The sequence below is a fragment of the Andrena cerasifolii genome, chromosome 16 (assembly GCF_050908995.1).
Source record: "Andrena cerasifolii isolate SP2316 chromosome 16, iyAndCera1_principal, whole genome shotgun sequence".
Classification (NCBI taxonomy): Eukaryota; Metazoa; Arthropoda; class Insecta; order Hymenoptera; family Andrenidae; genus Andrena; species Andrena cerasifolii.
In genome coordinates, this window is record NC_135133.1 from 6,973,402 (window position 1) to 6,988,434 (window position 15,033).

The following is a 15,033-nucleotide window of genomic DNA, read 5'->3' on the forward strand; positions in this document are numbered from 1 at the left end:
TGACGCGGGGCGGAAAGGGTGCAAAAAAGGGACATTTGTTTTTTGTTTTTACGCTCGGCTCTAGCTTGACGGTGGAAATGCTCTCGGTAGCGTTTCCTGCTTGACAGTAAACGATCTCAATCGTAATCAGCGAATCTGTCGATTTCCTCTGGTCTTACTACGGATATAAAAAATGATTATAAAATAGTTGCGGAATTAAAATACACATAAATTGTTTATTCAGACTTTGATAAGGCGCGGGAAGGATATATCCGAGCATCGAATTTCAGTTTAATGGCGTTACCTTCTACAAAGTATTGCCGAGCTCGTCGCTGAATGTGTATCGTATACAGGCTCGCATATTTCACTGTCCTACTTTATACTTTTCAATTTTCTAATCGGGTCGTTCAACGTGTAGCATTATCGAACTCTCCGTCGTCATTTCGAACTGCATACTTATACAAAGGAATTATCCAAATGGGAAGCCAGCAATTATGATCGACGGAGTCAATCGAATATCCCTCGGAAAGGAGAACAACTAGCGGCAGGTTTAAATTAAATTATAACGAAAAATTGTGCGCAACGATCAATCGTATCAGAACTCATAGGTTTGCTATTTTTAGGAATGTTACACCTTGTTGTATATAAATTAAGTTGCCTTCTGTTCGAAAAGAAATTTGATATCTTAAGAAATCAGGTACCGTAACAACCCTTTCTCCCAAAAATATCTCAGGGATTACTTGACCGATCTGAATACAATTTTGCACGAACATTCTTAAGACTTGTAGGTAGGTACTTGCGGCGATTTTGAACAGATTTATGTTTGTTACCTAAGTTTGTTAGGAAAATCGTCTGGGACAAATACTAGTGTAAAATGTTATTCAAGTCCACTAGGTAACTGATGAATAGGCTTTGGGGGATGGGGATGCTATGGTACCATTTCTTAAGGTATGAAATTTCTTTTTGCAGAGAACAACACAGCTTAATTAAGGCAAGTTATGCAGAAAGCAACCAACCCTTAACGATTTGAAATCGAGTAACATTTATAGTTTGGAGATATGAATTGTTTAAAGAAGAGTAGCTTTATTTCTATCGGGAATATTTCATTTCTTGTCATGGTTTTACAATGTTTTTTAATGGGTTATTTAATAGCGAGTAGTATAATTAATATTACTTTAAATTTTCTGTAGGTAGTTTTTGCTCCCTTAAGCCTAAAATAATAAAATAATTAATAATTGTATAATACAAGAGTTGTGCAAATTCTTCATAATTCTTCGTCAACTTATACACAATAACGTGTATATCTTGATTTTTAAACCTGACGTTTATTAATACGAAGAGAAAACTAATCATAAAATCGATCCTATTTTTCTTAAAGCCGAAAGAACACAACGCGTGTAAATCCAGTTAATTCCGCAGCCTTTGTCGTCAATTTATCTCGCTGGTATCTGCTTTAAGAACACGCGTGTTCCCTCGCAACGTCTGCCCCGATAACATCTCCCCTGTCGAGTGCATCGAGTCGAATCCCGCGGATATACCTAACAGAATATCGTCGCGGGCGTTCGAACGACACGCTGAAACGTCCGCCGCGTCGTTGCCGTTCGCGGGCGCGCGTGCTGGTGTATTTTCTGGCCGACTCTAAAGAACTTCCGTTTTAATTTATTCCCGGAAGCCGGTGCATCCGTGACAGCGGGGCCTCAGGAGGCGGGACAGGATCAGAAGGAAAAGTTTGCCGGCTGTTTCCAAGGATTACCTTCCCCTTCGTCGAGCATGGGCTGCTGCGGCTGCTCGGACGAGCCCTCGTCCAAGGTGGAGCCCAGGGTAAGAATTATTTTTTATGATTCCGCCACAGCACGGAAATCCCCGGCCAAGTATTTTAATATAAAACTTGAAGCTTTGCCTCTTGTCACGGTAAACTGGTTCCCCGTGGCTGCACAGCCGGATGGCGTCCTTTGAACCGTGCACCGCCACCACCCCCCTCCGATATCTCATTTTTTACCCCATAGATACGCCGCGCCGTCCGCCGTAAATTCGAGGCCACCCTTCTGACGGATCGATAAGCAGCGAATGAGAAAAAATTGTTTCGTACTACCTATCAGACGCCTCGCGGAACCGAAACGTTTTAGCGCCACTGTGTATGCACGACTGTCACGGGACTACCGAGCAAGTGATTATTTTAGGGGATAGCTAAGGTTCAGGTTGAGGTATTTATTTTCTCTCGGCGTTAATTTATGACCGCTGCAAAAAATGCCACTATAGTCGATACATAGTCAATTCTCTGGATAGTTGAATTTGTGTGCTGTGGTTCAGCCGGTATATGCGCGGATCCTGCGCTTGTAGTTCCGCGTTTGAAAGTTTTTATGGAACCGCTGGGCGTTAAACTTGACTTTTTCCGTTTGAGATAAAGCAGAGGGAGGTTTAAGGACGGGGGAATAAAATCCTTGGCCGGGATCTATTGTTAGAAATAATGAGATACGGGTAACGTCCTGGTTTAAAGTTCTGTAGACAAATAATAATCATGGGGCCGCGGCGTTCTAGTTTATATTAAAAGACTTCCTGCTTTCTTTTCCATTCGGAAGAGCGCGGGTACGACATACTGTCGTTCCCGGAAGGACGGTGGAATTCTTAAAGTTCTCCAATTTGAGAGTACAGATAAAAATGTATACATTAACTTCGTAGCTACTGAAGTACAACGCGCAAGTTTCTAGATTAAAATTCTTTAGACCGGGCTCTATTATAAAGTTTGCAAGTTTTCGTTAGAAAAACAAGCAGGAAATGGCGCCGCGAAGGGGCAATTTAATGGGAGCCTTGTCCGTGTTTAAAGAACGCCAATGTGTGTTTCTGCGAGTGAAGAGTATCTGTTTTTATCTCTTTAAAAGTCCTACCGATATCAGCGGAATCGTAGATTACAGATAGGGTAGGTACGTGTCGTGCGATTGGTAGCACGTGAATCCTTTATTGGCACGTTATCAATTAGCGCGTACCGAACCATGCATCGGGGCAGCGAAATATTTCAAGCTCAGCTCGTGCCTACTTGCTTTTTTACCTTTCGAGGGCCAACGAAATTCTTCAAAGCAAGTGCCCGCAGCGCGCGGAACAGAAACCTAACAATAACGTATGACATTCATCCCCTTCTCTTAAAGAGCTATCCTCAATTGTCCCCGACCCAACTAAAACGTCCAATTAATACTCAAGTTCATTACCGCGCAACGAGCGTCGCAGACTCCACTAACCCCTCGTTTATCCTCTGAACCAGCTCCACCCCTATCCACCCGTATAAGCCGATCTTCGGGCCACGTGGCTATGTATATTCCAGGCAGACAATATTGGCCACTCAAAGTCAGCTTGTGAATCATGCCAAATACCATCCTCCATTTCTAAGTTATGCCAGCTCCTCCCCCCACTTTCTTTCAACCCCAGGGGACGTCCGCTCCTAAATTTGCATTTTTTCTTTAAAATACCACGGTGGCGAAGTAAAATATCCCTTTTTTTTTTGCACGATCGCGGAAAATCGCTCTTCTTGAACTACAAGTTTAATCGCATCGAGATTATTTACATTTCCAGAGAATTACGAATGTACAAAAATACGAGAATGGTAGCTGAAAAATGACGCCGGGGTGCAGTGAACCCCGTGTGATGATTCATTTCTGATTATAAGAAGGTGCGACCACGGGGGGTGGTTTCTAATGAAATAGTCAAACGGCCAATATTTTCTGCTCTGAGTGTACAAAGGAATCCCATGTGTTGCGTGGGAATGAAATATGGATGTGCTTTTGAGGAGCGTAAAAACAGTTCGCGTACACAGGTGGCTTAGCAACGCGCAGGTTGAGGTACAGATTTGCGAAGACAGACCGTGTAAGAAGCAACGTTCTTTTTTTCCTTCCGATGCGCGGAATCGATCCGGAAGGGGCTGTACAATATTTTTATTAACACCCCGCGCGCCGTAAAACGCGAACGACTCGCGACGATGTTATCAATACGGGCACAGTGGTGTGCTTTTAATAAGGCAAAGAGGAATTTAATTACGTTCCAGACGCTAATGCAAGGTCACCGTCAAAGAATCTAATTAATTTAGGGTGGTGGCTGCAAGCGGTGACTGACTTCTAACAGGGTTACAAGTTCCCTTGTGCCGGTGGAACGGCGCAGATTCGCTAAAAGCATTAGCCCCGCGCGATTTCACCGGCTGCAAAATTCCCTGGAATGCCGGCCACAAACGACGGGTTCGGCTCTCGTTTTTTTTTTACCGATCGTCGAATAAAAACGGTACACCGTGGCTCGTGTGCGCGGGGCGCGTTAAGTCGGCGCTGCGGAGCTTTTTCCTGAGAGGGTCGAAATTACATTTGTAATGAATGGGGACATTCATTGCGCTGCATGGGCGTAAACTAATCGAAAGTAGAAGTGTCAAGTGAACCGTTACGAACGGGAAATTTGAAAACAGTTCTCGTCGTTAGTCGCGTCGGAAGGGTCGAATTGATTTCCCATGAAACCGTTCCTCGATTTATTATCCGTTTATTAAAAGGGCACAAGTAGGTACTACACATGGTGACAACAGTAAAGGTATTAGGATATCACAGAAGATAGGCCGCAGGACCACATCGACGTGTATAGGTACTTCTTTGTGCTTCGCGTGTTTCGAATCTGCGAAGATTCTTGTTTATTATCATACCATTTAGTAGTATCATTTGAAAAAGTTTTCTCTAAGAAATATTCTATATCAATTGTACTGTTTTATGCAAAAAGGGCTTGAGTGGCCTGAGGCCGTTCTTGCATCCAACAGTAGAATTATTACAGTCACCTTATTCACTGGTTAATGAATAATAACAATTAACACGTTAAATAATAACACTGTCGCTAGAATTTATACCGAATCGAATTGCTCTTTAAATCCACTTGAAATTATTGTTATTCTTTCGTCCAACATTCCCCCCGAATCAGAGACGACTGATCATTTATATTCGCATTTCGGCCGACCTCACCCCCTCGGCACCCTAAGTACTCGCGCGAGCGACCGCGCAGGCGCAAAAAGCCACCGGCAGCCTCTAATTTCGCGTTCGAAAAAAGGAGAGAAGGCGGCGCGGGAAAAAGGGAAATTAATTTGATTGCGTTTGACTGGGAAAAGTGAGAAATTATCCGAGCGTTAAGGGGTGGGGTGGGGGTCGTCTAAGGGTGGCCGGTTTAATTCCGCCGCTCGCCGACAGATATCACTCGCGAATCGCGTACGCGCCTGTTAAATTCAGAGGTTACGTTCCCCCCACGACGATTTTCCACGCTCTCTCCGTTTCAGATGCCGGAAAATGAGGGCATGCCGTCGAGTCACTCGGAGCAGATATTCGTCACCAATCGATCCTGCACCGACATCCTGGCTTTGATCGTTATGGTCGCCCTTGCCGCTGGCTTCGTACGTCTCCACTTCTTCTTCCTCATTGTCCCCTTGCAATGTCACGGTACACCCCCGCCCCTGTGCGGCGAGAAAATATATATCCCGTTCTCCATTCCGCGCAGGGCTACCTCATAAGCAACACGGTGAAGAAAGGGGACATCTACCGCGTTATAAATGGCTACGATGACTGTGCAAACGTTTGCGGCCGCGTCACACCGAAGGAAACTAATCCCGAATTTCAGTGCAAGGGCGCAGACATGACGGAAAATCGGTAAGCATAATCCCGACGCCACCCCCTCGATTCGCCGCCGCGAAGCCCGCGCGTCGTCCGAGCTCCTCGAGCGTCGCGCAGTTTGCAAAAACTTAGCGACAGGTACTAAATCGGCAGGGAAGCAGTTCTTAGGGGGCCGAGTAACAAGTTCGTTCGGATTCTCCCGACGACACTTGCCACGTTCTAGAGCTCGCGGAGCATCCGCTTCTATTATTAAAAAATGTAGACATCATTTTATAATGTATTATGTTCTGCGCGTTCTACCCTGACTTTTTAGAAATTTAGAGTGCGTGAAAATGAAATGGAATAAAGTTCGTGAGTATCGCTAGTAACGGTTTTATTTGTGACGCGGTTAGTTGATTCGATTTCGAGCGGTAGTTTTCTGCATTCATTACCTGCAGTGGCACACCCTGAGGGAAGCCTAACTAGCGGCTCCCGTCGTTATCCTGAAATATCATCAAATATTTTAATTTAAACGAAAAAGAAGTGAATTGTATTTAAAGTTGCCTGAAGCCTCTGTGTTTATTTAACCCTCTAGTGCATAGATTTTTAACTCAGTTGGAAAAACTAGACTAGTCTAGTTTGGGGATGAAAAAACCGAAACCGATGTCTGTTTTGAATTTGGAGGACGTCTGGGCTCCTCGGGGCAGCCTTCTGGGTCACCGCCTTAAGGCGGGATCATGTAGCAAGTTTAAAAAATGTAGTGTTCTTTTTTTAATAAAATAAATCGTTTAAATTAAAAAATATAAATTTATGATATAATAGAGAATTATTCATTATTCTGCATTGTAACATTTAACTAAGCACAGAAGAAGCGCGAGAAGCGCTTGGCCCGACTTCTTTATGTGCATACCATTTTTTATACAGATTAATTATACTTGACATCGTAAAACATAGCCTATATCCCTTCCTGTTGTTCAAGGATACTGTAGTTAAAATTTCGTAATGATTTGTTCAATACTTTGTGAGATTTTTGTGAGCATACAAACAAATTACCTTTATTATAATAGTATGATATGATATAATGTATGTACATAGCTACCAAATTTCATAAATAAAGAGCTAAAAAGGTGCACAAGTAAAATCTTCAAAGTGATAAACTAACACCCTGACTAACTTAGGATGATCTACTAACATGACACCGCCTTAAGACTGCTGCCACTTCGCAGGTGTAAATTATTTTTTATTTTTAAATCTTTATTCCATTTAATAGATCACTACGCAAACTACTTATCAATAATTTTCTTTTAGCTGTACAGTGTCGGGAAGTATTTTATTTGATTTTCTTAGTTTCACAAATAATTCTCGCAGCGTGCTTAGCTGAAAAGTGCACTCCAAAGTAGATTTCCAATATGTGCGGGGTGACAATACTTTTAAGGCTGGCAAATGAAAATTCTGAGAAAAATTATAGGGGCCCAACTCCTGAATTAAACAGGCTTATGCACTAGAGGGTTAAAGAGCACCCCAAAATAAAAACATTACACTACCTTTTCCAATTTCTAGGCTACAACAGCTTTAAATAAATTTTTCTAATCACCCAATGAATTTTACTGAATTTGGATTAAAAATATTTTGTACCAGTTTTCAACTCGGGTCCCCCGAAGATTAAATCCTGCGTGTGCCACTGGCTGGCTGACTGTTGAAGAAATTAATCGTGTTGCGCATAACATGTATGCAAACTAAATAGAACGTAATTGAACCGAAATTAAATAAAAACGATTGATGCCTCGTATCGAGCAGTTGCGAGGTATGTACTCGTAACTCTGTTTGCTCACGGAAATGTACATGTGTCTTCAAAGACCGAACGGAGCTGTCACTCGACCTAATATTGGCTAAATGAATTTATTCTGCGGTCAAAGACCGGAATGCAGCCGAAGACGTAGCTTTTAATAACATAGTTTTCGCAGCAACATTGCGGTAGGTATATTTATACGACTAGGATTCGTTTGCCTTTTAATATTAATAAAGCAGGTTGCATTTGTTTAAACGGGAAAATCCCGTAAATTCCCGTTAATAGAATAACGCGGTGTTTTCAGCGACCTTAAACGCGTCTCGCCAGAATTTTCAGCCAAGTTTCTCTTTTTTCTTCGCCTTTCGAAACGCGCTGGTAAAAAGTTGACGCCCAACTTTCGCGAGTATCCCGGTGCGCGGCAAAAATATTCGCCGAATAAATTTGTTAGCGAGCTAATCCTTTGCCGGTCGAAGCTGCAGATATAATTTTAACGGCGGCTTTTCCGCAGCAACGTTAAAAGTTAGTGCGCAACGTCTTTCCTTTTCGCGCGAACGAATAATGGCCCGTCACTCGATGCCCATACGGCCGCGTCCATTTGTCCAACAATTTGCCCTATCAATTTCCCGCTGGTAATTTGTTGCAGAATTTAAGCTGATAGAATAATGCGGCAGTGGCGCACTCGCTGCGTTAAACGTGTTTCGATAGACTTTTCAGTGTCTTGTTTTTCTTTTTTGTATTTTTTTGTTTGCCCCTCGCCCTGTACCTATACCCCCTGAAACGTGTTCATCCGACTTTTGCAACTCGGTAAAATTATTCGCTAAATGGATTTGTTAGCGTGCTAATCCCTTGTCGGTGGAAGGCCAGAATTTACCTGAATATATACTCCTGGCAACCAGATTAAAACTGTACTCCTAACAGACTTCAGTTTGCAATTTTTTCTAATAAAGCGAAATATATAAACTTCTTACTATTCAGATAGTAACACCGGCTTCGTTCTTTCGCGTTTTGCGCGTGTCGTTCTTTCCCATCAACGTTCCCCCGCAATTTCCGCACATTTTGCATTAACAAAGTAACTGGCCAAACATCATTCGTCGCGGCTGCTGAACATCTGAAACCGTGCGAAACGTCACCAATGATTCGCCTGCGGAAAGTTCGCGGGAAATAACGCCGTGCGGATTCCTGGTTTCCATAAACAGCGAAACCCCAGAGGATTAACCAATCGCCAGCAAATTAATATCGGATTTCATACGATAATAATATCGAACTGAATGTTTTACGCGGCGCCGCAATAATGAACGAACTAAGTGCGCGGCAGTGAAAACCGCAGATGATTAATATTTCGTTAACCATTTCGCGGCGTTACCGAAACGCAGTTTCGAAATCGCGCTACGTACGAATCTGTTAAAGGGCAATCGCCGCCGACGCTGCTGACCCTTTTCCAGGAGAATCTCCACGGGCAACTTACCGCCCCGCCGGCCGGGAGAAATAATGCGCGTAATTGCCGTTAATGCGGCGTGTAAATTCTCCCCGCGCTTTTCCGCCGGATTTTCCCAATTTCGATCGACAGTTTTCACAGCCGGCCGCGGGTTCATTAACACCGCGCTCATTAATAATTCATTTCCCCCAGGTATCTGCTGGTGACCGTGGGTCCGAACGGGGTGAGGTCACGCAAGTGCGTCGCCAACTGCACCGATGAGTTAGTATCGCATAATGTACAGGTCTTCGCTAAACGAGCGAGGCCGCCATTTCTTTCGGTCATTCGTACGTGGCCAGTGACGAGCACTGTTCATTAGATTCATTTGTCTGACCGTTGTTCCGCAGCGTGATATTTCTGAACCGGTGCGTGTCGAAGCACGCGACCGACACGGCGAATTCAGTGATCAAGAAGCTGGGCTTGGATAATTTTTATAAGGTTGGTGGATTTTAATTGAGCGAAACTGGAGTAGAAGGTAACTGGTTTATTGCGGCTGCGATAGATCCCCCGAGGCTTTCCCTTGGACGTTATCGGCACGAATGATCAATTGCTAAATAATAGTGCCGATGGTGAAGGGTAGTTACCCTCAAGTGGTGGGGATCCAAATGATCCTCGGTGTTTCGCAGTATTGTCTTTGATTGATTATTGCAGGTGAGCTTTTAATAATGCGTAACACAGAATTGGCAGCGGATAACTGATAGCATTTATGATTTACTCATTAGTGTAATGTAATCCGCGGTATTGTAATAGAGCAGTTGATTTTTCGGTATATAATGAGATACAAATGAGGAACATCTGTCTGATTAGAGAGTTTGTATAGGTAAATTATATTTAATACCTGATAGCTAACACGGACCCATCCTAAATCATTCTTGCATTCCTCTCACACTTTATATTTCACTTCGCACAGGTTACATTTTACACAGAACAATGTCTAAATCTATTGTAGGCCTCTCCTGCAATTTTAACAAACTTGCATACCGATCGTGTCCCTCTATTCAACGCGTAATAAAGTTGCAAACATTGTTACACCAGGTACAGAGATTCACAAACGTTCGTTTCAAATTACACTGCATGATTGTTGCACCTGCGAAACCGATAATCTCACCTCGCAACTTCTGGTGCAGGTGCAAGAATCGCGAAAAAAAAGTTTTTCGTGGGAAAATCAGATTTCGTGGTTCGTATGGTGGGAGGAGCGCTTTATTACATTTTACATTTCCGACTTGTAGTAGTGTAGGAAGGAATTGTGAAAGAGAGAGAGAGGTGTAGGAGCAGTGTAGGTTCGGGAAAAGCCTTTGTTTTGGAGCTTGCGAATTCTGTGATACGTGACAGGAAACATATTAATCTAAAAAGTGTGTCTTGAATCGTAGAGTACGGGGATATGGGGTCGAAAAAAACAAACAAAAGAAAAAAACAAACATTCCATGCAAACATAATAATTACGTGTCATTGTAGCAAGAATCATTCACAGCGAAACAGCAGATTCAAACAGTTACTGATTCAGTAACAAATGCAATTACTTTATTCCGTCCCATCACTCGAGGGTTAATATCGCTAGCCTAATATCTGTCCAACAAAAGGGTATCTAAACATTTCAGGAAGTTTCAAGGGACATGGGCGTCGCGTGGAGGGAGCTGGTCTATCTGCTGCTCATAGCTCTAGGTATGCAGTTTCACCGTTATCGCCGTTATCGGTTATCTCGAATTTCCACTCATTTTTCATAAATGACTTTCAGCTATCTCGCTCGGCATCTTAATTGCCTTCCGCTATATGGTGCAGTGGGTCGTTTACATTGTCTTAATCGGCGTGATTCTCGCCTGTATCGGTGGCTCCGCGTACCTCTGGTAAGCGCCACCCCTTTGTGCCAAGATTTCATTGAGTTCCACCGCACGATTTGTCTAAGCACGATAGAACGCGTGACGAACGATGTTGCTAGGCGGTTTTCTATCTTTCAAGCCGCATTGCGAAATGTCTTCAATGGGGAACATTATCTTGCTTCAGGCGCGTGTGGCACAACGAGAAGAAAGGGGTGGAGGCGCACGAAATACCTGAGGAGGATTCCAGCGAGGAGGCTTACATGATTTACGCGATAATTATGTCTACCGTCACTGTAAGAAACTAAAAACAATACAGCAACCACCTATTTTATTCGAACCATTGGATGAGCGAGCCACAACTGTCGGGATAAGAATATTTTTAACAAAACAGATTTTCCAGATGTTACTCAGCCCTCAGAAATTCGTAAATTAAATACAGGGGTGGATTTGTGTATAGGCTAATAAATTGAAAAAGGCAAGGCTTATGCCCGCTTGAAAAACAGTTAATTAATTTTAAAATCGTTTGATGATATTCTACAAATAGGCCGGCAGACGCTTGTTAGCTTAGGAGCGCCAAATCTCGAAATCCGCCCCTGGTTAAGTAAACGTAAAATAGTAAAATTGCTCCCGCGAGAATTCTCCATTCGTATTCACTCGCTTCGAATAGCTCGACAATGGTCCGGGTAAAGGGTGGTCTTGTAAATGAAATATCAGCATCGACGAAGGACAACGCGCGTCCAGCGTTCGGTATAATTCCGTGTAAGTGTACGCGCGTAATGTAGGTCATCACGCTTCTGATCGTCGTCGTAATGAGAAAAAGGATCGCCCTGGTGATGCAGCTGTTCCGCGAGGCAGGGAAAGCCGTTTACGCGATGCCGGCTCTGCTTCTTCAGCCCATATACGTAAATATTTGACGACGCGAATGGTACGCGCGCGGCCGGGTTTGCAGTCTATCCGAAAAAGATGAAATGACGTTTCAGACCTACTTGCTCATCGGCTTCACCGTGTGCGCCTGGGTTTACTGCATGCTCTGGATAGAGAGCGCCGGGAACATCTACATGAATAGGAAAGGCCACATCCACTTCAGAAAGGACACTCTCCTGATCGTAAGTTAATGGATTGGTCGGCAGCCGAAAGCCCCGAGTAGACATGAAGAGAGCACCGTATTATTTATCGCAGGCAACCAGGTGGTACAATCTCTTCTTCTTCTTCGTCACCTGCGAGTTCCTTCTCGGCTGCCAGCACGTCGTCGTCGCCTGCGCCGTGGCACGGTGGTTCTTCACCAGGTGACACTTTTTGATCGATATCGTAGCCGGTAGGTGAAGTGCCCCCGCGAGGGACATTTCCATGCCCCCTCGCTCCTCCCCACGGGAATACCTGGGCACGCTTCGTATTTTCATTCCACGGCGCAATTAACGTAATTGTATTTAATGATACGACAGCATTAGCACATCGAGATTGAAAAGGGAGATACCCCGGGTAACACGCCTTCCCTGGCGTTCATTCGCGAAACGCCCGTCGCGCTGGTCACGTAAGGGCACGGTTTTCGTACGCCGCTCGACAATTACGTACGTCTCGCAGGGGACTAAGCAGATAAAAATAGCTGGCAAATATGTATTTAAAGAAACGGAACAGATATACCATTTTCAACCATGCTGGAATTTTAAACGCTTTTTTTCCGATATCGTGCCATTTGGAAATAGTAGGACTTATAAATACACGGTCCACGGAATAGAGTGGTATCTTCGTTACACCGCGATACGCTTATTTTTACTTACGTCCATTCCAAAGCGTCGCAGTGACCCACTGCGCTCAAAGTACAGCTAGCGATTAGAGCCCAGAGGAATCCCATTAAGCAGACTCTTTCCGAACAGAAACAAGAAGCGACTATCCCTGGCGGTGACACGCGGCTTCGGTTATCTGGTGGCGTACCACTTAGGCACCGTCGCGTTCGGCGCGCTGGTTACCGGCGTGGTCCGTATCGTAAGAGCGATGATTTCCTTCGTCCAAAATCGCCTGAAGCAATACGATAACGGCCTGGCAAAGGGGATACTGTGGTGCTGCCAATGCTGTCTTTGGTGTTTCGAGTGTGCTTTGAAATTCCTCACGAGGAACGCTTACATAGAAACAGGTACGAAGTTGCCCCTCCCTGCCTCCTCGTTGTCTACCCCTATCGCGATTCTACTGAATATTAAACGGCCGTTGTAGCGATATACGGCTGCAACTTCTGCACCGGGGGAAAGAAAGCATTCCAGGCCCTGTCAAGTAACATTCTAAGAGTGGCCGCCATAAACAGCGTCGGTGACTTCGTTCTGTTTTTGGGAAAGGTGATGGTGGTTACGCTGACGGTGATCGCGGGCGTCTATTTGGTGCAGGTACGTGAACGATCGTCGTCAACTAGTTCTCCGTTAACGTGGACCTTCTAACGTCCCTGTGTATTTAGAAGAAGGAAGGACTTCATCATCCGTGGGTGCCGATCGCGCTGGCCGGATGCTTCGCCTTCTTAGTGGCCCACTGTTTCATCTCCATCTACGAGGTACTGCTGGAATTCAACGAAACCTTGTTGCTTAATATATATGCCTGCTTATTACTGGGAATATTGAACGACCATGTTCCATGCGTTACAGATGATCATTGATACCATATTCATCTGCTTCTGCGAGGACTGCGAGAAGAACGACGGCATCGGGAGACCTTATTATATGAGCCGCGGATTAATGGTAATTAATCCTCCTATAATCCCACCTATTGATCCTGCTCCTCTATAGAAAGCTTCTTTTAATTGAACCCCCTCCGCTATTGTTCCAGGAATTCGTTGAAAACAGCAAAAAAGCGCTGCGCTATATGCAGCAGGAGCATGCGGTCGCTCACACGTAGTGCATCTGTGTTCGATGAAAGCCGGCCCTTCCAGGATTTACCTTGGAGAACCTGAGGAGGGGCCTGCTGCGATTGAAACATGATCGAAAAGGCCTCCAGAATGAGCTTCGTAGGTGCACCGTGGCCTTGGCGCTCCTTTACGCTGTGGCGGTTCGCTTGTGCGAATTTTATGAACGTCCGTGAAATGTTTGACCACCTCGTTTTTACTGTGCAATCGCGGTGCCGCGTGGACTAGCGCTGCCATAAGTTACTGACCGTTGCGATGGGTTTTGTGAGAAAGGCGTTTCCCCTATCGCGTTTCTGATGGGAACAGAAGTAGAGGAAGTGAGATAAGGGGAGGACGAAGAGCTTCTGAAAATGGGGCAAAGGGAAGATAAAGAATTGGGCGGTGCAGTAATATACACGGTCACTTAGGAGGAAATGGTCAAGAGTTTAGAGAAGAATATTTAGCTAACGTAGAGAAAGTACTGTAACTGCCAAAAATCAAATTCTATACTATAGTATTGCCACTGACGCGTGGAACATTTTCCGATAAATTTTTCTTTAATTACGGCACTTGCGGTGTGTGAAAGTAATACTTAGTTTTTAGATAGTTCTGTATAAATAGCTCGCGTAGAGAGCAAGCTTAAGGAAAAGAGATTCGCAAAATACTTAAGAATGGTCAGACTATTAGAAAAAGAAGAACTGTCTGTTACTTATGGCGACATCCATGCTGCACTGTGCTTCTATTTAAACGGCAATCTTAACGCACACGTAAATGTTCTTCTACTACGAAAGACGAACAGAACGATTCTCGCCGTTGCCTGAACAATTACCTCTTCATCTTCGTTGTTGAAGAAGACTGAACCCAGGAACCCGGTCGATTAAGTTACGTGCGCAACTTTCGGGCCAACAAATCGCTGAACATTCCTGTTCCTAATGAAATTCCACGATCACCCAATAATGTCGCGTAATCTTTCATGCGAGGCGATCGTCCCCCCATGACGCGTAGATAAGTCGTTTGTATTATATATATATATATATAAAGGATTCTCAGGTAGCCTCAGTGGCGCGGAGTTGCCGCGGTGTTATGAAATTTATAAACGCGCGATATTCCTGGAGGCTCCAAAGTTTCCTTACGGGAGAACTCTGTTGCAAAGTGTTGGCTGAAAACACGCCAGAAGGATGTTAAAAATTGATCAAACGATGGCAGAGCGCGTGGAACTACCGACAAGATTCATGGTCGCGATAATACGCGACTATCTGAGTAATTGCAACCACATCGATCGTCATGTGTACATATTTTTACACGGGAAACCGCCCACCAATGATGGATACACATCAAGCGCCGCTTCCTTTTGATAATCGATCCGCTCACCACGAACAGGTACAACGCTATTTTTTAAAACGCTGAAGCAGTGATGATAGTCTGCAGTTACAAGCTGTAAATGTACGTAAATGTAAGTTGTAACTCCAAGAGATAGTATTATAATTTTAATAAAAACCGCTGAGAAAGGAAGCTCT

At 44.3% G+C, this 15,033-nt stretch overlaps 1 protein-coding gene across 4 annotated transcripts in view; it reads left to right on the forward strand.

Moving 5' to 3' along the window:
- The window catches only part of LOC143377439 (choline transporter-like protein 1), a 37,617-nt gene extending 22,589 nt beyond the window's left edge, over positions 1 to 15,028 (forward strand). Inside the window, exons 2-17 of one of the 4 annotated variants that reach the window (XM_076828650.1) lie at positions 1,652 to 1,800; positions 5,264 to 5,377; positions 5,482 to 5,630; positions 8,990 to 9,058; positions 9,184 to 9,274; positions 10,435 to 10,498; positions 10,572 to 10,680; positions 10,838 to 10,946; positions 11,436 to 11,555; positions 11,634 to 11,759; positions 11,833 to 11,939; positions 12,528 to 12,784; positions 12,862 to 13,028; positions 13,097 to 13,189; positions 13,281 to 13,373; positions 13,462 to 15,028. In XM_076828650.1, coding sequence (XP_076684765.1) covers positions 1,750 to 1,800; positions 5,264 to 5,377; positions 5,482 to 5,630; positions 8,990 to 9,058; positions 9,184 to 9,274; positions 10,435 to 10,498; positions 10,572 to 10,680; positions 10,838 to 10,946; positions 11,436 to 11,555; positions 11,634 to 11,759; positions 11,833 to 11,939; positions 12,528 to 12,784; positions 12,862 to 13,028; positions 13,097 to 13,189; positions 13,281 to 13,373; positions 13,462 to 13,530 — 1,788 coding nt within the window. In that variant the 5' untranslated portion in view covers positions 1,652 to 1,749 and the 3' untranslated portion in view covers positions 13,531 to 15,028. Of the gene's footprint in view, positions 1 to 1,543; positions 1,801 to 5,263; positions 5,378 to 5,481; positions 5,631 to 8,989; positions 9,059 to 9,183; positions 9,275 to 10,434; positions 10,499 to 10,571; positions 10,681 to 10,837; positions 10,947 to 11,435; positions 11,556 to 11,633; positions 11,760 to 11,832; positions 11,940 to 12,527; positions 12,785 to 12,861; positions 13,029 to 13,096; positions 13,190 to 13,280; positions 13,374 to 13,461 lie in introns of those variants that run through there. The other 3 variants (XM_076828651.1, XM_076828649.1, XM_076828648.1) reach the window with 3 other exon arrangements.
- The last annotated feature ends 5 nt before the right edge of the window (positions 15,029 to 15,033 follow it).